Here is a 22,989-nt window from a genome sequence, read left to right on the forward strand (position 1 = left end):
GTCAGAGAAGAAATTAGTGGTCATTGTGTTCTGCCTCCCACCCCCTGCCCCGTCCTTTCAAAATTTTTGTTTCTCATATTGAAGAAAATGTCAAAATCCTGCTCTTGGTCTTTCTTCTCCATGGCAACAAACCTGTATATGTCATAGAATTTTCTTCTTGAACCAGGAGAGCCCAGGTTGGGCAAACCACCTGAAGTTTCTAATTAATTAGCCAAGACAGTGTGGGCACTGAAATAGCCAATTGTGGGATGATGATCACAACTCTAAACTCTTTAGTGGAGTTGTTGTTGCTTAGTCAACAGAAAGTGGTGGGTCAGTGTTCCTTTGCTCCCCATCTGGCAGTCCTGGGAGGGGACAAATGGCCACTCCTCAGGGCCTCAGCTCAGATCCCCTTCCTGCTCTGTGCCCTTCCTTAGTTATCCTTCAAGTCCGACTCTGACAGCCCTGGAGAAGACTGGCAACTCTGCACAGCTCTGCTTAATCAGTATTTATTGACCACCTACCATGTATGTGCCAGACTTTGTGTTAGGCCTTTGTGGTATTTACAGTCTAGAGAAGGAAAGAGACATTAATCAAATAACTTCACTCTTTTAATATATATAATTGATTTCAGAGAGGAAGGGAGAAGAAGAGAGAGATAGACACATCAATGGTGAGAGAGAATCACTGATCAGTTGCCTCCTACACACTCTCCTCCCCCCCCCCCCCCCCCGCCCCTGCCCCCCAGGAGAATGAGCCTGCAACCTGAGCATGTGCCCTTGATTGGAATCGAACCTGGGACTCTTCAGGTCACAGGCCGACACTCTATCCACTGAGCCAAACTGGCTAGGGCCAAATAACGTCACTCTTAAACATAGAATTATAAACTGAGGTAAGAGCTAGGAAGAAAAGCACCAGTGCTTCTAATTTTATATAAAAATGTTTTATTTCAGAGAGGAAGGGAGGAGAGAGAGATAGAAACATCAGTGATGAGAGACAATCATTGATCAGCTGCCTCCTGCATGCCTCCTACTGGGTATCAAACCTGAAACCTGGGCATGTGCCCTGACCTTGAATTGAACCATGACCTCCTGGTTAATAGGTTGACACTCACCTACTGGGCCACACTGGCTGAGTCAGTGTTTTCAATTTTTGCAGGACAGTGGGAGGGATGACAGGGAGCACCTCCCCAAGGAAAGGATGTCTGAGCTGAGATCTAAAGTGGGGGGGAGGGGGGATGGGAAACAACTGTAATACTATCAACAATAGAAAAATATATATTAATGAAATAAATAAATGTCTGCTTTATACCCAGAAAAAAAAAGAATGAATAGAAATGAATGTTTTTGCTTACTACCAAGCTTGTTTAACACTGAGTTGAAACGGAACACTTTTATTCACAATTGTAGAAAAACTCACCTTTTACAAAGCAAAGACATGGAAAGTTTTAGAAACATATTGATATAATGCTGGGATTATACCAGGATACTCCTAAATTGATCTGCCCTGGGCTCTAATACTGGCGTTCTTTGTGCTGGATCAGGTGTGAAGTCAGGGAACCACCCTCCCCATACCCACCCCCTCCCCTCGCCATCAACACCACCGACTGACATATACCTGAGATAAATTCTAAGTTGTCCAAACCAAGGCTGGGCATCTCCTTCCAAAGCTGTACTCCTGGATTTACCCATGACCAAATAAAAGTAAATATAATCAGCTACTAGTAGTAATTATTCACACAAATATTTAATTATAAATCGTGATATGTATGTTTGGTAGGAACATTACTGGATGCAAGACGTGGGTCTCAAACAAAAAATTTTGTACATTTGCACAGTTCATTTATTTTCAAAATTCCATGATGAAAATGGTCAAGTCATATGCTGAGTCTCTCATTTAGCTTTTAATAACCAAAAAAAAAAAAAAAAGATATGTGGAAGTCCTAATTCCCACCACCTGAGGTCCACCACTGTTGTTTTCCTACCAGATGAAACCAAATATTGTTGGTATTATAGCTACAGTTATGGTTCTCAGAAGACAGCCTTTGGGGAAAAGTGAAATGATAGCAAAATGGGAAAGCATTCCTTCGGTAGAGTCAGATCACTGGAACAGGAATTTTGGATGTTGAGTTGATTGAATGCTTTGTTTTGCATATTCCTGCTCCTTCCCCAGTTTCTTCCACTTTGTAAATAATCATTACCATCCTCCCAGTTGTTTGGGCCAGAAACCTAGAAGTCATGCTTGCTTTTCTCTTCTCCCTCCAATTCAAGATACTTCCAAAATGTATTTCAAACGCATCTGTTTTTCTTTGTTTCCCTAAATCCAAACCACTGTCATCTCACCAGGGCTACAGTGGTTCTAACTTGGCTCTTCACATCTGTTCTTGCAGCCTCATAATCCATTCCCCCACCTAGCAGCCAAAGGAAATCAGGTTCTGCCACTCTCTTGTTTGAGGTCCTGCATTGGTTTCACATCCATTTAGGATAAACTCTAAAAGCCTTACCATGGCCTACAGAGTCCCACATGATCTGACTCTACCTGTCTTTCAAATCTTACCTCCTGCCACTCACGTCCTTGTTAACCTTTCAGTTTCTCAAACCAGTGATTGTCTTCTCTCCAGGATTTTACCCTTGTCATTCCTTCCTCCTAGAATTCTCTTCCCTTGGCTTTTCACAGCATAGCTCCTTCTCTTTTACGCCTCACCTGACTCCTCTATTTTTGTGTTGGATGGAAATTTTCCATAGCATTTCTGTTCACATCTCATTGGCTAGAATTGTGTTGTGTAGTCACTTCAAAGGGGGCTGGGAATTTATTTCATTTTCCAACTTTTATAGGGCAAGAGAAAGGGAGGTTGGGATGAAATAAGCTTAATCAAACCTACAGTACCTTCCAGAGCCCCTCATTTCTCTTATGCCTCCCTGTTTATTTTTTCACAGATATGTATTTCTTTTCTTTTAACTCCTCTATGACATATGTTCTGTGAATTCAGGGAAAGTATCTAATTCTTTTTTACTGCATGCTCAATAAATGTTTGTTGAGTCAATAAATTAATTCCTGTGGCCAGGAGCAGTGGATATTCTGGTCTGGGCAATGTTTTTGCTTTACTAGAGTAAAACGGCTTGTTAGAATAGCAGGTAGCCAGAATTTCATTCTGGCACCTTCCAAACCACATGACAATTAATAGATGTTCAAAACATTTTTTTTTTTTAGAGCTCAAGGAATTGATTCCATTTATTCTTATTCAAGTGTTACTATTTCTAAGATGTTAAATAAATTCTTGGAAGTTGATTCCTGAAGCCCCACCATTATATTCTAAAACAGATGGACAAATATAAAATGTACTTCAGCCCTAGCCAGTTTGCACAGTGGGTAGAGCAACAGCCTGTGGACTGAAGGGTCACAGGTTTGATTCTGGTCAAGGGCGCATACCTCTATTGCAGGTGGGAGGCAACTAATCGATGTGTCTCTCTCACATCGATGTTTATCTCTCTTTGTCTCTCCCCCTCCTTTCCACTCTCTTTAAAAATCAGTGGGAAAATATCCTGGGGGGAGGATTAACAAAGAATAAAAATAAATAAATAAAATGTACTGCAGCCTAGCTGGAACAAGATAATTCACATGAAAATCCCTAGCATTTTGCCTGGTCCAAAATTGGTACTCATTTTAATTTTTTTTAAAGAATTTGAGCATGTCCATGGGTGTCCAGACCGTGTATTATTTCAGTCAGATAGAGAGGCAGACAGCACTGAATGTATTTGCATAAAAAAATAGTCTTTTCCATTTAATGTTTTTAGGCACATGTACCACCCTTTCAGTAGACTTAGTGTAGAACTAGTGAAAACGGGTCTAAGATAAATTTAGTCAATATTTGTTTAATGAAAGTACTGCTAAGCACCATGCTAGGTGCATTATCTCTGCTTTATCATTAAAAATAATCCTGGGACAGGTATTTTCTCCATTTTTCTCTTCAGAGAGGTTAAGAATTTTGCCTAAGGTTAAGACTTGTTTATGAATTCAGATATGCCTGGATCTAGATCCTGTGCTTTGGAGCAATTATTGTATGTGCCTGTGGGCAGAAGCATACTATTGCGTTTTGGACCACTCTGCATTGGCTCTCATTGTATTGCTCTGCCCTCCAAGAACATAATATTGATAGATGGCATTCTTGCTTGGTAAGAAATTCAAATCCATAAAATGTTTAAAAGTGGAAGGACTGAACTTTGGAAACCAGGAAGAATATGTCCTTGTCTCTGAACTTTCTGTATCCCAAGGATTTGAGCTGCCCAAATCTGTTGATATTTAGGATGTAATATGAGACTCGGCATTTGAGCTGTGCTCCTGACTATTTTCTGTTGGCAGGAAGCCCAAAAGCATGAACCTTAGTTTGTCATGATACCAAGTGGAGATTCTGATGATGTGGACCTTCAGCAAATTCTCTACTGAGCATCTTCAGATACCTGTTCCACCCAGGGCTTTAGTTTCTGGTTTTTCCTTATTCTGTGTTTTGTCTGATGTTGGGTCAAGTTCTTATTCTGGCTGAGTCTCATTTATAGACTTGTCTCTCTTTGTGCTAAGAGTTTATTTTCTGCCCCATCTGTCTTTCAGCCCCCATGCACAAGCATACTCCTCTCACCAGTGCTATTGGGGAACCAGAGTGCAGGTCTGCAGAGACCTGCAGATTGGCAGGGACCCAAAGGTTCTTTGATCCCCACAGGACCTCTCTGGGTCTTTTGACATCACCTTCAAACTAGTTTGACTTCTGGAAGGTAAAGGAAGCCATAGACAATTTTTATTTTTTAATTTTTTCATTCATTTCTTTTAAAAAAATATATAGTTTTATTGATTTCAGAGAGGAAGGAAAGGGAGAGGGAGACTGAAACATCAATGATGGAGAGAGAATCCTGCATGCTTCACACTGGGGTTGAGCCTGCAACCCAGGCATGTGCCCTGACCGGGAATTGAACTGTGACCTCCTGGTTCATAGGTTGATGCTCAATCATTGAGCTATGCCAGCTGGGTGCCATGGACAATTTTTAATGGTTATTAGTTATTATTCTTGACTCTTATCCAGGATTTTGCACTAGGTAGAATTATAGATAAATATGTCTGAAATTCACTCATATATAAATATCTGCTGAATTGCCAATTATGGTATTATTTACATTACCAATAATCAAATACTTCGAGCCAGAAAGATTCTGCTGATTTTTATCATGATTTGGGGATCAATGAATATGAGATCAATCCAGGAAGGGAGAGTAGAGGATGCCCTGATACAGGGGTAGAGAACTTTCCTTGAGTATTGTGTCTTGTATGGAATTATATTATATTATCTAGAATTTTCCATCAATGTCTCTGTAAGCAGAAACTGTCTCTTTCTTGTATCCTCTTTCTTGCTCTTTGGAGCAGGGACCCAAAATGCATGAAGTGTTTAAAATAGGAGTCCTCTGGCCTTTTCTCTGCAAACTTCTGGAAAGAACTGGTTCTAGTGAACTCTCATGGATACAACATGGCTTATTTCAGCTACTTTATGAAAGACAGGAGAAATATGAACAGGCTAAATATGGCCATCTGGGAAACTTTCCTGGAAGCATTTTTCAATGCCCAGAATGGAAGTCAATTTTCCAGGCTTAGCCTATAAATTAATCACTTTCTTGTGTAAAGACTGAGCAAGGCAGTTTGGTCCTGGCTAAGAATCCAGTGGTTTGGCATTAGAAGTAAACATTCACAGGCTTGGGAGCTGGCCTAGAGGGTAGACCACTGAATGTAACTTCATGTATACAGGGATAATGGGGAGAAGGAACCCACTTTTATTGAACATCATGCTGGGGACAGCACTCGTTGCTTAATATGTGCCATCATCTCCTCCAATCTTTGTCACAACACTTCGATCTGGATATTAGCTATATTTCACAGATCAGTTTGAAAGAGTTTGAGTCATAACCTCTGGCTGTGCAACTAAATGTCAGAATTAGGAGCCAAACTAGCCCAGGTCTGTCTGGACCTAGTGCCCTTGGTCTTGCCATTATATCATGGTGTCCTTCAAATGTGTTCAAATTATTTAATTTTTCTTGTCCCCAATTTCTCTCCATCTGGCTAATGTTGGCAAAATATGTTAGCAACTCTGCCAGAGGTTAGGTGTTTCTCTACGAATAGAGATATTGGAGGGAACCCCAATGTTCAAATCCATGCAGTTCTCAGACTGATGTGTGAGGCACCTCAAGATGAGGTGATCTAGAATATGACACACTGGCCATGCCCACTGTTTATTGCTAGACCGTGGAAGGTGGGAGGTGGGAAGCTTTACTGCTAATCTTTAGCCAAGTCATTGTGAAACTCTTGACCCTTCAGCAAAAGTTCTTGAACCGAGGCAGTATTGAGCAACCTGATTGGGAGCCCAGGGTGCTGGCCCACAGATTGCTTGGTCCTGGATCTGCATATAGCCCAGGTACTGGCAGAATAAGGAAGAGGTTCTAGAGCAGAAACTAGAGTTTGGCTCCCTCCCCTGGAGGCACTCAACTCCCATTAGCCATAGCAAAGAATGTCTAAAGTTGCTTAGAAATCATCACACCCAGGCTCAGTTCTATTTTTAATCCTTTAATCCTTCTATTTTTCCCACCAAAATATTGTCAATCAGATGGTTGTCTGTGTGTCTCTGCCAAGGTATATGCACACACACATACAAACACATACACACATGCATACAATATTTCTTAGTCCGGCTCAGAGCAGTACCGCTCTGGAGGTGGAATAAGGGGACTGAGACTCAGCTCACTTTAGAGGTTAGATCATGTCACCCTTTATGAATGGGATAATAGATGAAGCATTCATTGCATTTGTGGAAGCAAAGTTATAATGCAGTTATTTGCCTGATGAATTATGTTGATGTGTGCCGAATCTCATTGAACAATCTTTTAAAATCTTTGACACATTAATTTTGCATTTCTATCATAATCCAGAAAAAAAGTATAACTTACGGGTATTAAGTGACTGATAGTAAACATTCTAAGGGCAAACAGCTAATTGGGTAAGAGATTCTTGTGGAGGAAAGAGTTTGGGGTTGGGATGAAAGTCTGACCTTCTGGGGCCTCTTTACTTTGAGCTGTAAGCTCTTGTGGGAGTTGTCTATATATGTGTTGAGAGTGTGCTTCCTGCTGTTGGAAGCCCCAAGGGGTAACGACAGGGAATTCTAAAGAACTTTGTATCCACAGTGTAAGCCAACTTTGTGTGGGGAGCCGCAGAGGGGGTGGGGTTGATAGTTGCATATCCCTTGTGGAATACAGGCTCCCAGATAACCATGGATCTTGTGGTTACAATGTGCAGATGTCGCTTCTCTTCAGTGCCCAAACACTTCTTATAAGCTCAGAGGTCACCGGCTCCAGAGCATGCTGTCTGTCTTAGCACAAGCAGACCTTGGAAGTGGCCCCAGTGCAATCATGAGCTGCTGTGGGAAGGTGACAGGAACCACCAGGGTAAGCCACAGATCCTCCAGTCAGCCTTATACACGACTTTAGAGAGAATCCCCAGGAAGCAAGTTTTCTTCCTAATTTTGGGTATCCACATACAATGGACTGAACCAGGGTTTCCCATATTGCCCCCTGCTTTAAGTGCACCCCAGTTTCCCCTTGGCTGCTCCCCTCCCTCCGCCCCCAACCACCACCACCAACAACTGGGCAAAGGGGACCAAAGGCGAGCTAGGTCTGAAATAGACCTTTGATCCATTGGGGCTGGAGGTGGCAGGCTCTGTTTGAAACCAGCAGGCACTCTGAAATGTTCAATTTGAAACAGAAAAATTTTTAAGAGTTGCTTTTTGTTATTGTTGTTGTTTTATTGTGAAAGAAAGTCATTCTTGCATAGGGTTGGCTTTCCTTCAAGGCTAAGTGTGCAGTCTGCTCTTTGGGGAGCCACACTGCCATACAACATGCTTCAAATGCATAAAGCTTAGAAGAAGACTGGAATTCTCTGGAGAGAGAATCCTGTGTTTGTCCAAGGCCTGGCTCTCCGCCGCCTCCCACAGCAGTCACTCCCCAGCCAGTTGCATATTTTGTGGCGAGATTTATGGGACCAAACCCACAGCTGCAAATTTTCTGTTCTTTATTTTCCAAGAACCGTTTTCTGTTGTGAGGGCTATTACGCACTAAACACAATTTATTTACCACGGCAGTGTCCAGAACTCCTAAGTAGTATCTGTGCTGACCGTGAACGTTTTTGTAAACATTAAGCATTCTGTAGATGTAAGGACTTCATTCAGTATATGCAACTAGCAAAATTTGACTCAACGGATGTCTCTGGCTAATGTTGTGGTGAAGGACCATCCAGGAGTCTAGTTATACTGTACAGCTCCTTCAGTTCTGAAGCGCCTTTGTTTAAGTGAGTATCTTATGGACAGGACCAGAGAGAGATTCCTTAACCGAATTCCACTGCTCTGTTTATTTTAGAATTATGTTGCTATTTTACAGTGGCTTCTGGAGTCTCTATACTCGCATGGTGCTCTTGTATAGTAAAGTTTCTCTCTTAACATCCTACTAGAGGCTCGGTGCATGGATTCGTGCACCAGTGGGGTCTCTCTGCCTGGCCTGCACCCTCTTGCAATCCGAGACCCCTCAGGGGATGTTGGAAAGCCAGTTTTGGCCCAATCCCTGCAAACCAGGCCAAGAGACCCTCCCTCACCCCCCCGGTGCATGAATCTGTGCACTGGGCCAGTTTCAGGCTGATCCCCGCAGGCCAGGCTGAGGGAGTTCATGCACCAGGCCTCTAGTATGCATATAAGATCTTTGGTTAATCTCTTCCCACCCTCCCCGCTGCCCCCTTCCTTCTGAGATTCATCAGTCTGTTCCATGTTTCCATGCTGTGTATTGAGTGTCTGCCCCCAGGTGGTTAGTGTGTGTCATAGCTAACAGTTGAATGGTCACTTAGGCTTTTATATAGAGAGATATTATTTTTATTATTTTTTAATGTTTTTATTGACTTCAGGGAGAGAAAGAGGGAGATAGAAACATAAATGATGAGAAGAAATCATTAATCAGCTTCCTCCTGCACGCCCCCTATTGGAGATGGAGCCCACATATGCCCTGACTGGGAATTGAACCGTGACCTCCTGGTTCATACGTTAATGCTCAACCACTGAGCCACACCAGCCAGTACTTGGGGTGAGGGGGAGTCCCTCAGCCCGGCTTGCACCCTCTCACAGTCTGGGAGCACTCGGGGATGTCTGGGAGCAGGCCTAAGCCATCAGTCGGACATCCTTAGCGTTACCATGGAGGCGGGAGAGGCTCCCACCACTGCCGCTGCACTTGCCAGCCGTGAGCTGGCTTCTGGCTGAGTGGTGCTCCCCCTGTAGGAGTGCACTGACCACCAGGGGGCAGCTCCTGCATTGAGCATCTGTCCCCTAGTGGCCAGTGCACGTCATAGTGACCAGTTGTTCTGCCATTTGGTTGATTTGCATATCACCCTTTTATTATATAGGATTTCCTAAACCAAAATCAAAACTGGCTCTTCTGGGTCCATGCAATGATTTGTCTCTCTTTTAACAATCTGCATTCACTGGACTGTTTGAGAGAGAGAGATGTGCAGGAAGGGGGTAGAAGGGAAAAAAACAGTAAGTACTTAACATTCATTGAAATTAAACACAGGGCTTAGTAGTTAATCAGATACAATCCTCATGATAAACTTGATTCTCATTTTACAGATGCGTAAAATATACTCAGAGAATGTGTAACTTGCCCAGTCACATCACTAATAAATTATAAAGGTGGGAGTTAAAACTATTTTTATTGCACTAAATAGAAAATATAGAAATTATTTTTAATTATTTATGTATATCTAAAGCTATTACAAAGCAAATTATTACCCAGAAAGTCTAAGACCATATATTTCTTGTCTATTTTAAAATTTTATATAAATTAATTGTGTTATAATCGCAGTTAATGCACATCTAGGAGCAGAATTGCTGGGTCATAGATTATGCATGTGTGTGGCCTGGGTTATGCCTAATTGTTCTGTCCTTTCTTGAAAGTGGAACAGAATAGTCTCCAACTAATATTGTTGAATTGTCTATTCCTTGAATTCTGTGAACTTAGCTTCATGTGTTTTGGGCCTTTTTGTTAGGAATGTACATTTGGTATATATTTGTTAGGTACAAATGTTTATAGTTTTTAAAATTTTTGATAGATTGAGCCTTTTTATCATCATGAAATGTCCATCTTTTCTGCAGTGCTGCCTTTGTCACAGTCAAATGCCCATGTGTCAGAGTGAGTTTCAGAACTTTTAATTCTGCTACTTTGGTCTCTATGCCTATATCAATACTACTTAAGTTTCTTAATAGAATATAGCTTTATACTCTGTCTTTAGATCTTTTTGTTGTTATTGTTTATGTATCTAAAACACATAAGTGCTTGTGACAGATTCTCTTCTTACATTCTGTCATTTGTATTGTTCTGAACTTCAGTTTACAAATCTAAAAATAATGTCTCCTTCCCAAATTTAATGTACGCGGCGAACTCCTAGCTTAGGCCTTGGCACATCAATAAGCAGTAAATAAAAGTTGTTAATAGAGAGTTCAATCACTCAAATAAAAGTGGGTTTGTTTTTTGGCATTAAATTTTAGAGCGGAAAGATGTTAGGTCTGATCAAATAATTGAATCAACACCCCCTCCCCTGGGAATTGATCTTTAGACCACTTCACAACGGACATTCCCTTTTGCTTAGACCACATTTCACTTGCTAAGACCATTATCTTTCCCCTCAGTACCCACCCAGAGAATTCTCTGCCCAGAAAAAGCATGCCTAGAGTTCTTTAAAACCTTTAACTCCCCATCCCTGGGTGCTGGCACCATTTTGGGGCTCGGCCCATCTGGTTTTCCAGAATAAATCTATGACCCCCTTACTACTTTGGCCTCCTGAGTTCCTTCTTCAGCGACCCTAATGAAAGGTATGTTAAAGGTCCTAATAAATATAAAAAGTTTCAGCCCAACTTATCCAATGAAGAATTACCGTTTGGAGAAGTGAAGTGACTCAAAGTGACTCAGCTCCCTGGGTGCAGAGCTGAGACTAGAACTTATCTCCTGGTTCCTCTTCCATGTCTCTGTGCTTCACTTTACCCTGTGGAAATCCTCACTGGGGAGGGAGGAAGGAAGGAGAAAATCCCTGGAGAAAAACTTCTTAGGAAATTCACTTTTGCTGTGGATAAGCCACGCTTTATAGGCAAGCGAAGGGGGTGCCTCACATTGAGCCTGTTAGCACCCATGCTGTGTTGATCGTCTGATAGCAACATTCTCGCCCACCTACAGAAGACAGATGGTATGTTGCATCTTCTGCTCTCCTGTTTCTGTTGTGAAGCAAAGATTGCACAACAGAAAAGGAATGTGAGTGGAATTGGTAATGCCAGTTAACTGCACAGATTAGGTGATGTAATCACCATGACAAATGGCGTGGTTTGGGGCATGCTGGCTGAATTATAGGCTACATTGTTACCAAGGGTGATTATGCATCCTGCTTTCATGTTATGTCTTTCCTTCTGGCATCTTTAAAATCTTCATTTAGGAGCCATTAATCTTCACCTCAGTTTAGCAGAAGATTGGGGCTGCCTACAGAAAGAGGGACCTCCCTCCTTCGCATGCATGTTATAAAGAAACATAGTTCTTTGAACTCTGGTTGAGGCTAATAAAATGCCATATACCCCTGCCAGGCTGGCCCAGATATAAAGATTGGCTCAAGTTATTCTTCAGAGTAAAAATGCCCCCTTACTACTCCCAATCGTGTTTTTCTATGCTAATGATGATGGTGATGGTGGTGGTGGTGACAATGATGAGCAAGTGAACATTTTTCCATTTTCAAGGGCGGCAGAAGGAAAAATCAAATGCCACATTTTTAAAAAAGAAATTAAGTGTGTGAGAGATATTTCAATACCAGGGTCAGGTGTTCATTCATGTGGTGTCAGTGCCAATTGTAGGGGAGATGATTATCTATTACTTGGAGGAAGGGTAGCCTAGGGCTTAAGTATAGGACTTTTTAGTAAAAATCCTGCCTCCACTATTTACTAGCTCCAGTTACTTCTCTGAACCTGGACCTGTGACTGTGAAATGGGAATAATAATAAAATAATAATAATAGCACTTGCTTCATGGGTTATGTTGGGAATTTCAAATGAGATTACAAGTGTAAAGATCTTTGGGAACTGGAGGAAGGTCAATGGGGAAAAAAAGGGAGACCTATGTACTACTATTTGTACAATAAAATAAAATTTAAAAAAACAATAAAATAAAATTTAAAAAACAAAGAACTTTGGGAAAACATTCTGTGTTCCTATTACCTATTCAGCAAGTTGTAACCTCAGAAGTAGTCTGACTATATGCCTTAAACTTACACAATGTTATATATGTCAATTATCCTATCTAATAAAAGAGTAATATGCAAATTGACCGCCACTCCAAGACACAAGATGGCTGCCCCATGTGGTCAAAGATGGCTGCCCCCATGTGGACACAAGATGGCCACCACAAGATGGCCTACAGGGGAGGGCAGTTGTGGGCAGTTAGGGGTGATCAGGCCGGCAGAGGAGGGCAGTTGGGGGAGACCAGGCCAGCAAGGGAGGGCAGTTGGGGGTGGGGGGGACCCAGGCCTGCAGGGGAGGGCAGTTGGGGGGGACCAGGCCTGCAGGGGAGGGCAGTTAGGGGGGACCAGGCCATCAGGGGAGGGCAGTTGGGGGGGACCAGGCCAGCAGGGGAGGGCAGTTAGGGGTGACCAGGTCAGCAGGGGAGGACAGTTAAAGGCAATCGGGCTGGCCGGGGAGCAGTTAGGCATCAATCAGGCTGGCAGGGGAGTGGTTAGGGGTGATCAGGCTGGCAGGCAGAAGTGGTTAGGGGCAATCAGGCAGAGGCAGGTGAGCAGTTGGGAGCCAGTAGTCCTAGATTGTGAGAGGAATGTCCAACTGTGGGATTGGGCCTAAATGGGCAGTTGGACATCCCTCAAGGGGTCCCAAATTGGAGAGGGTGCAGGCTGGGCTGAGGGACACCCCCCCTCCCCCGCATGCACGAATTTCGTGCACCAGGCCTCTAGTATGTCAATAAAGCTGGGGGAAAAGAAAGTTACATAATGACCCTCCCTCCCCCCATAAAACAAAATAAGCATGCTAGGTGTATGGACCAAATGAATGGCTAGGCTTTCACAGGCATGGTTAACAGGAGAAATAACAAATCATTCATAAAAGACAGTGCTTTATTTAAATGTTTATGCTTTTGCTTTCACAATCTCATATCAGATTATGAAAACCAGGATGTATGATTTGGAGCCAGGTTTAAAGAAATGAGGACAATCAAAATATAACATTTTTCTTTCCAAACTTTAAGCTTTCAAATATGTCTTAATCTACTCATGACTTTCATTGCTCTGGTTCATCCTCCACCTTCTTTTATTTTTGATACTTTGGCTATCAAAAGCCTCTACCCTCATTCACAGCAGGTCTGTACATGGTATGTATTTGCCACATCAACAATTAAAAGATGGCAGCTGACATATGACTTTAAGAGCACATGTTCTCAACCCGGCTGGCTGGTGTGGCTCAGTTGATTGAGCATCGTTCCTTGCACCAAGAGGTTGCTGGTTCGATTCTAGGTCAGGGCACATGCCCGGGTTGGGTTGTGGGCTAGATCCCCAGTAGAGGGCATGCAGAAAACAGCTGTCTCATCATTGTTTTTATCTCTCTCTCCCTCTCCCTTCTTCTCTCTGAAATCAGTAAAAACGTATTTTAAAATAAGTACATGTGCTCTACCATAGCAACAGGTTTGGTTGGTGTTGTATTATGTTTTGAGCAACTTAGATATTATCTCTGATCATAGTGCTAAACTTCAGCATTTTATACATGGTTATTAATAATTTTGAAGTCTAGAAGATAGCAAAATTTGGTTCTAAAAATAGTAGACTTCAGGCAACTAATAATTATAATAAAAATGGAAATGCCAATCTCCCTCTTATATACTTAAGGCTGTTAATGTTCATGGTCATAGAATGTATTATTATAATATTATCAGGTGTGGGATGATCATTTAAAATAATTTTGGTAGAAAAAATTCTAGTGTAGACTCTATAGAACTGCTTCTCAACATAGTGCTTTATTAAAATCACCTGATATATTCAATGAAAATGCAGATTCTTAGGACCCACCCTTATAGAGTCTGGTTTGGTAGGTTTTGGGTGAGATGAGAATTCACATATTCAGTAAGCCCCCAAAGGTAACTCGTTTGCACTACAGTTTGAGGGCCGTTGTTTTACATTTGGGTGCACTTTCACTTTAGCAATTGAACAATGAAAATAGTTCAAATAATGTTGACTGGAACTTTTTTTTTTTTTTGAGTGCTATATATATTTGTTTCTTCCATCACCATTTATCCCCCCATACCCTCTTCCATCTCCACCCCTTTCCCCATCTAATTGGAACTTTTAACATGCAACTGCTCCCCCACCCCAAAGCTTCCTCATTAATTGGTGCATTTCCTGTCATAAGTAGCATTCAAGTAAGATAGGCTGGATGCTTTGCATGGATTTGAAGAAGAGTTCTACTTTTAGTGGGAGCTTGATAGAACGGTCTCTAGAATACATCCAAATGTTCTGTTGGATTAATAATGTAAGTATTAGTTTGCACTTGACATCTTGGTCTGCTTTCTGCATCGTTTATTAGATAGGCTTCTATACCTATGCTAACTAGGACTCAGCTCTTCCTGATTATTTTCTGTGTCTGTATCTGTGTCTTTTTTTTTTTTTTTTACGACTCTTTCTGTCTCTGAAACTCTCTCTCTCTTGGTCTGTGTCTTGTCAAATGTTTTGTTATTTTTATGGAAAGCCTGAAGCAATCGAGAGAGAGAGAGAGAGAGAGAGAGAGAGAGAGAGAGAGAGAGAGAGGTTTCAGGGAAGTGTCTTGGCAAAGACAGATTTCCATGGCAGTGAGAAGACACTTGTGCAATCGTAGGTGTAGTGTTTCTCCCCAGCCTCACTCCCACTTTGGATGAGACAACTGAATAATTGTGATCTGTCTCCAAACCTACAAAAACCAATGCACAATTGCACAATCCCATGAGCACTCAATCCATCCAGAAGGCCGTCAGACATCTGCCAGGACTGGTGTAGGGAAGGAATTAGAGGCAAGGTTATTTGGTTGGTTTGGCTCCTTATCAGGAGGAAGGCTGGAGTTAAGCCTAGGTACTTATCCCAACTGATCACACCCTGAAATGTGCTGAGTCCTGCCTCCCTCTTCCTGTTAACTCTTTCCGACCTACTGTGGTCAGAGACCTCTCTCACCTAGGCCTTAGGAAGGTTTTGTTCTTCCTTTTCATTAAGGATGATGTTCTCCGTGTACCTTCTTTATGAATTTAAGGGACTACACTTTTTGTAGATTGAATTTAGAGAAGGTACATGAGCTCATGATTGATCTCTTGTCTATGAACTGGGGGAATGAAAATTGCAATCAAATATTAAAAAGCAGGAAAAAAGCATCTTTATCTCATTTGAATTTTCATTGCCACCTATGGGTGGCATCTACATCTCCTGAGCCCAGGTAAGAGGTGATATGTACCTAAGGTTGGTAGGTCTACTCAGAGGTCATCACAGTTCCTGTTTGTTTCCATGTATTTGCTTTTTAATATAGAAGAAAAATAATTTTTTCCCTACGCTGTGCACTCCCTGTAGTTACTTGTAATGCGTGTTTATTTGCAGAACATAGTGTACTGTGGAGGCCAAATCAAAGTCCATTATAACTGAATATGTTACATAGTCCTACCTGTATTTCTTGATCATTTTGCACATCTTTAGTAACAGAACATTGGAACTGTTGGAACCACAGCAGCTGTTAAGACCACTTAGGGAGAGATGACATCTTTCCTAACAGCCTGGTTCTAAAAATACTACCTTGAAAATAAGCATGATAAAATGGCTCCTTTTTTTCCTTTTTTTCCCCCTCATTCAAGGAAACAATTTGAAATAAAAATCTAAGTTTACATATTGTTGAGGGATTTTTTTAGTGACACAAAAAGCAACCCAGTAAGTGCAGGTATAAGTTATAAGAATGAAGAAACCCTTCAGGTTCAATCCTAATTGTGCTTTTTTTTTTTTTTTTTTGCTTATTACAATTATTCATTCAGTTCTTTCAACAGAAATATTTATTAGTTTTCCTGTGGCTGCAGTAACAAATTAACACTAACTTTTTGACTTAACCCAAATGTATGACCTTATAGTTCTGGAGTCAGGAAGTCTAAGAGAAAGGTGTCAGCAGGTGGTCTGCATTCCTTCCGGAGGTTCTGAGGGGAGAATCCATTTCCTTGCTTTTTTCAGTTTGCAGAGGCCACTTGCACTCCTTGGCTCCTGGCCCCTTCCCTATGTCACTCTAGCCTTTCGCTTCTGTCATCACCTCTCCTACTTCTGCCTTTGACTTTCTTGCCTGTGATGACATAGGGTCCACCTGAATAACCCAGGGTAATTTCCTTCCGTTAAAAAATCAGCCGAGTAGGAGCCCAAGACCATTTGCAACCTTGATTCCCCATTGCCATGTAAACTAACATATGTACAGGTTCTGGGGATTAGGACATGGACGTCTTTGGGGGTGAGGTATTGTTTAGCCTACCATAAGTACCTACCATGTACCATTTGATTCTGTTTTGCTCTAATCACTGACAGCTGGAGATCTATGTTCTCTCCATTGTTCTATTTGAGTGACATAACCAAATTGCTCATATCAAATATCTCCAGACATACAACAGATATACCATTTGTTCATGCATGTCAGCTAATGAAAGGTACCCAGTACCTGATGCCACCACCAAGTTCAGGAGAAGTTATTCTATTTGAAACAGTGGCTGTGGGTCAGTATCAGGCTCCCTATGATGTATCCACAGTGGCCTCTCAATATTGAATGATGCCCTTTTACTTTCTTATTGTAATTCTCTCTCCTATCACACTGACCTTTATTAAGTAACACTGACTTAATATAAAATCTGACCTTTGTTGGCCTCATAAGGATGGGAAATAGGAAAATTTGTGGAATTTATTATCTCAACTGGGACACCTTGGCAAGTCAAAGGAGGCACCACTAATAATTATGCAGGAACAATTGGTATAAAATAATGGGACTGTCCTGGGAACACCAGGCCATGGGTCTCCCTATACATTGGGTCCAAATGAATAATAACAGCCATAAATACTGTGATGACGATAATGTATTGAGTACCCCATAGGTTCAAGCACTGCAGTATTATTGTTATTATTATTAATCATCCCTATTTTAGAGTTGAGGAAAATAAAGCTCAGAAATGTAAATACCCATAGCTTATGCTATTGATTGCTGTGTTAGGATTTAAATCCAATTTTGTAAAACGCTACAACAAATGCTTTTTCCATTATGTTGCCTTCCAGAAAAAGTGTAGCTTCTTAGAAATTATTGAATTTGCAGTTGTCAGCTGGGTATGGTTGGGCATTTTAAGAATGATGTCGCCCAGCTGGTATGGCTCAGTGGTTGAGCTTCCACTTATGAACCAGGAGGTCACCAATCGATTCTCGGTCAGGGCACATGCCTGGGTTGTGGGCTCGATCCCCAGTGTGGGACGTGCAGGATGCAGCCGATCAATGATTCTCTCTCATCATTGATGTTTCTATCTCTCTCTCCCTCTCCTTTCCTCTCTGAAATCAATAAAAAAAAATAAATATAAGAATGATGTGACCTAGAAGAGCTATACAATGTCTTCATTAGAGGTCTGTGAAAACCAGGAGCCATGATAGATGCTTTTTCTTGATCTTGCCTTCAGGTCTGTCAGTTTGTCGTCTCTGTCAATGGGCTCAACGTGCTGCATGTGGACTACCGGACTGTGAGCAATCTGATTCTGACCGGCCCACGGACCATTGTCATGGAAGTCATGGAGGAGTTAGAGTGCTGAGCGGGGGGCCTTCCTGGCTGTGGATGAGCAAAGCCAAAACAACACAACGCAATGCAGCGACAAGACTTCCATGCACATGGATGGCTCTGGACATACAAACCTTTTCTTCGTACAGACACGTCTTGATTTGCGTTTCATACACTGTTTTGAATGTGGAAGAACCGGGTAATACATCTTAAAAACAGCAACTTATGTCAGTATAGAAAATATTTGGGACAGAATTTTCTTAATGGGTAGAATTGCTTTACTTGATTTCTGTTTGTAGTTCTCGTTCACTGTTTCTTATTTTAATTTGCAGAAAGTTGTTGAAATGTTTCTCTAGCCAAAACAGCAACTCGCTAAAATCTCCTTCATAGGAATCAATAGAGGAGTTTTTAGGGGCTTTAAACTGTATTCTCACCAAAATGAACATGGAACTGTTTAATAGAGAATCTAGATTTCACTGAGCTCCAAATTAAAGCAACAGTCAAAGGAATAGTATCTGTTAATTAGCATTTTGAAGGAGGATCTAAAGCTTTCAAGAGCTTACAGCCATCAAAAAATGGCTTTTTTTTCTGAATTTCTGCCTTTAGTGTCAACTTTAACTCAACATATGTTTTCAACTATAGCATTAGTTAAAAAGCAAAAACTCTGTGATTATATGGGTGCGTAGATAGGGAGATACTACTTCAACTTGTTTGTCCATTTTTTCTGTCTGAGCCAAAATCATTTGTTCTATCAGCTATAACAGCTTTCTGGAATTAATGCTGAATGTATTGAATATCAAAACAGAGACGTTTGTATATACACATATACTTTAGAATCAAGCCTCTGACAAGATTTCACTTTGAGGGTATCCCTTTTTTAAGTGAAGTGTTCTAGAACTTGGCCCATATGTGACAAAACTTGAAACTAAATTGCCTTACTGGCCTGAATCTTTACTAGCTTTCTAGTATAACGTATTCTAAGGACATGACATGCTACTTATTTGGCGGGAATATTTTTCACCAAAAGCAAGTCTCATGTTGTAACTTTTCAGCTCGCTTGTATATATGCATGTTTCTTTTTTTGGTGTAGAAAAGAATGCATTTTGGGGCTCGGTGTATAGAGGAAATTCCTCAACGTGCCAAATTAAGGAGTCAGGGAATGCTGAATTCTTCTTCATTTCATATAATGCATTCTGAACGATGAGGTTACTTTCTTATTATGTATTAACAAAATAAAATATGAATGATGTGCCTCAGCCATTATTTTGTGATAGGGTATCATAATGTATTGGTACTGGTAGAATCGACATACCATCTTAAAGATGCTACATGTATATGTTTCTGGCAGTCCATCTTTTCTGATCTGTAGTTTTAGAGAATAGGATTTCGAAGTAAGATAGAATGGCTAACATTAATGCTGCCGATCTACATTCGGGAACTATTGTCATCTCCATGCATATGCTCCTATGTGCGTTTCTACTGTGTGCCAATCTCTGTGCTATCGCTCTTAACAAATATGATCTCTTTCCATCCTCATCACAACCCTGCCAGATAGATATTAATCATCCTTACTTTGTGGTTGTGGAAACTAAGTATGAGCAACTTTAAAAATGGTCTCCAAGTTCACCCAGCTGCAAAAACGGCTAAGTGATAGTCGCCTGGATTCAAACACAGGTTTATTTAACGTTAAAGCCCATGTTACCACCCCCAGCCTTTCTCCCTGTAGGGACCTTCTGTGGAAGGCTTACTCTGTACCAGGTGCAGTGCTAAAATTATACATTGCTAATTCTTATTGACCTGTGAGGTCAATATCATTATCCCCATTTTACAACCGAGGAAACTGACTCATAAAGAGGTTCGTCTTATGCCCAAGGCCACACCACTAGTAAGTAGGAGGCCTTACCATTTGTCTTTAAAAACTTTTTATGGCATCGTTAAAAGATGAGTCTTAAATACTGTCTGTCCCGAGGTATTCATTAATTGACAGGAGAAGGACCGCCTTTTGGGAACTGGCATCTTTTTCTTGCCTGCTACTTGTACGTGTCCTAATGCCCCTCGTGTTGGCCCTGGCATAGTATCACTTCCCTTTGGCCAATCTAAGCACCAGAGAAGGAAGTGTCTGGCTTTATTTACTCCACATCTGTGAAATTTATTTATTTGATTTGGAGAGTCATTGATGTATTTGGCCATATGAATACCAATGTGAAGGAAGGAACGAAGGGAGGGAGGGAGGAAGGAAGGAAGGAAGGGAGGAAGGGAGAGAGAGAGTGGCTCGCATCACTCTCAGTTTAAAGGACAAATACTAGAGAAGTCTATTTAAGGCCAAGAGGACTTCACCTTAGCTCCCCCCGAACCCACCTGTGACATCCTCACGGTGTAATTAAAGTGAATGCTCCCACTCCTCTAGGGAGCCTTCTAGCTTCCTCCAGCCTTTGCACCTGCAGTTTCTCTTCCCTGGAATATCCTTCTTTGCCTGAAAAAACCCTCTCTCATTGACTCCCATTAGCTATTGTCTCCTCTGAGAAACCTTTGCCAGCTCCCTAGTTCTGGGATTATAGCTCCTTCTCTAAATTCCCATGGACCCTCATGCATCAAACTCCTGTAATTCCAGCATTTACTTCGAAATTGTCCCATTACATGTCTGCCTCGCTAACTACACTCTAAGCTTCTGCAGAAAAGGGACTGTGTCTTGTTACCCAGGTATTCCCTTCACCTAGCCCAGTCCTGACACAGAGTAGTGTGTCCATTGCTATCCATGTTATCCAATGAATCACCCCCAAACATGCCTTATAGCACTATTTATTTGCTCATGATCTATGGGTTAGCATTTTGGGCAGCGTTCTGCTGGCATGGCTCAGCCACTGCTCCATGTGGTACCGGTTGGATTTACACAAACATTTGTAGTCAGTGAAGAGTTGATGGGGGGCTGACTGATCTTGGAAAACTTCATGCATATGTCTCGCAGTTGGCTGGGGTGCCTCAGTTCTGCTTCATGTGTCCTTTCCCCACATGAGATCGAAGCAGGTGAGAATGGAAACTGCCTGGCCTTTAGTGGACTTGATTGGAAGTCACACAGCATAGCATTTGGTTGTTCAAAGCAAGTCACAAAGCTAGCCCAGAATCAAGAGGTAGGGAAATAGCCTCTACCTTTTGATGGGAGGAGTTGCAAAGAATTGGTGGCCATTTTTTATCCACCAAGAGTAGGTACTTATTCATTATTTTTTGAATAAAGGACCAAGAAGTTGCCTAGTTGTTGAAAGACTTCAGCTATCCAGATGTAATTTACTGACCAACCACTGGGTAGAAATATAAGATTAAGTTGTAAATAAAGCCCAGTGCCTAATGAAAACTTCAAAGTCAGAAAATGCTGACATGATAGTGCTACACGGAGCCAAGGAAAGCACAGTTTAGTCTTCCTGTCGCGTTGATGAGGAAATAGGTGTGGAATCGTCAGGTGGCATGTCCAAAGTCACGAGGCTTGTTGGGTACAGAGCCTGGGCCAAATACTGGTCTCCTGCCCCCCCGCCCCAATCCTATGTCCTTTCTAGTCTAGTGTTCTGCAGTGTAGGCTTTTAGCTTTGAGGTACTTATAAAATACAAATGGTGCCATGTACCTGTGAAGGTGAAGGGTCTACATTTTAATTGACTCATGTTGTTAAATCATATCATTAAAAAAATAAGTATTTTGTGTGGTATGTTGACAGTAGAACTGCTTTAACATTTAGAAACTCCATCCTTAAATATAACACCAAGAATTAGTCTCAATTAACAGTGAGCAGTATTTCTAAGAACTTTTATTTTAGCGTGTGTGTGTGTGTGTGTAGCAGTGTATTGCAAAAATGGCTTTCTTCGTTCCCAGAAAAAACACTTTTGATATGTTTGTTAATTATGTTGTAGAGAGAAAAATGCGGTTGCCTTTTGGATTGATTCTGTTGTCTGATGTTTTATTATTAACCTCTGTTAAATAATTATATAAATTGATTAGGGGACTAGTTGAGAAATGATGGGTAACATGAAGATATCCATGTCTGAGTAGATTAGATGTGATCAACTTCACACCATCTTAAAGGAGAATGTGTTGGAGTAGTACCAATGAATAATTTAAAAATCATTGCTTTCAGTTCAAAGTGAAATCCCACATTTTCAGATACTCATTCCTTTCAAATATGCTCTGAAAATAATCCACTTTCAGGACCTATTTTAAACGGATGATGTTAACTTTCTCTCCTGTTGAATATTAATCCCATTTCATTTTATTCATAAATGATCAGAATAACTCTTTTCAGTTTTGCTGATCAGTTAGTCTATTGATATCATTGACCATGGTTTTACTCACGTAAGGCAGAATTTACAGAATAATATGTTTTTCCTCAGTTCAGTATCAACAGGAAAAATCTGCAGTGTACCAAAATGAAGATCATCATCAAAGTTAGCTTATGATATTGTCAAATGCATTAATATATGTACTTAATATATATGCTTATTTTTAAATTAGACTGAAATTTATGTTCTCCCTTTATTAAAAATTATAGTATAACACTTAAAATTATAAGGTAAAAATAGCTAGTATAGCATGAAATAAATGTTAATTTTTAAAAACAGTGACTTTAGGATTTTACTTTTCCTGTCTTTTAGAACAAATTAGCTATTTTTTATTCTAAGAAAGGGTTGCATTATAAAGCTAACATATTACTAACCTATCAGGAAAGAACACATGGGACTCATCTCCAATTCTCCAATGTAGCCAGAAGTGCCATTCATAAAACTACTTAATGATGGATATTTTCTGAAGCTCTTTTGCTTGAGGGGAAAAAAGTGCATTAAAAAGCTTTTTCTGTACTGTATTTGAGTTGAAATCATTTTGTCCCTACACATCCTAGTATTGATGAATGTTGTGAAATAGTCTATAAGGGAAATGCTATATGATTTTTTGCTACTCTGAGAGAAAGTCAGTATTTTTACTTTCAATGAATTAGAAAATCAGTCACATAATTCAGTATGGGTGAGTGTTTTCTTGGACCACATGTAATATTAACCAAAAGGACTTTACATTTTTCTCATATTTATTCACTTATTTGTTCATTTGAGAAACCTCACTGAGGATCTGTGTTTTGCTGGACACTGCACACA

The 22,989-nt window shown here is 40.9% G+C and overlaps 1 protein-coding gene across 1 annotated transcript in view; it reads left to right on the forward strand.

Moving 5' to 3' along the window:
- The window catches only part of DEPTOR (DEP domain containing MTOR interacting protein), a 127,864-nt gene extending 105,404 nt beyond the window's left edge, over nt 1-22,460 (forward strand). Inside the window, exon 9 of the mRNA XM_079796341.1 lies at nt 17,765-22,460. Coding sequence (XP_079652467.1) covers nt 17,765-17,893 — 129 coding nt within the window. The 3' untranslated portion in view covers nt 17,894-22,460. The remainder of the gene's footprint in view (nt 1-17,764) is intronic.
- The last annotated feature ends 529 nt before the right edge of the window (nt 22,461-22,989 follow it).

This window comes from Cnephaeus nilssonii (genome assembly GCF_951640355.1).
Source record: "Cnephaeus nilssonii genome assembly, chromosome: 18".
Taxonomy (NCBI): domain Eukaryota; kingdom Metazoa; phylum Chordata; class Mammalia; order Chiroptera; family Vespertilionidae; genus Cnephaeus; species Cnephaeus nilssonii.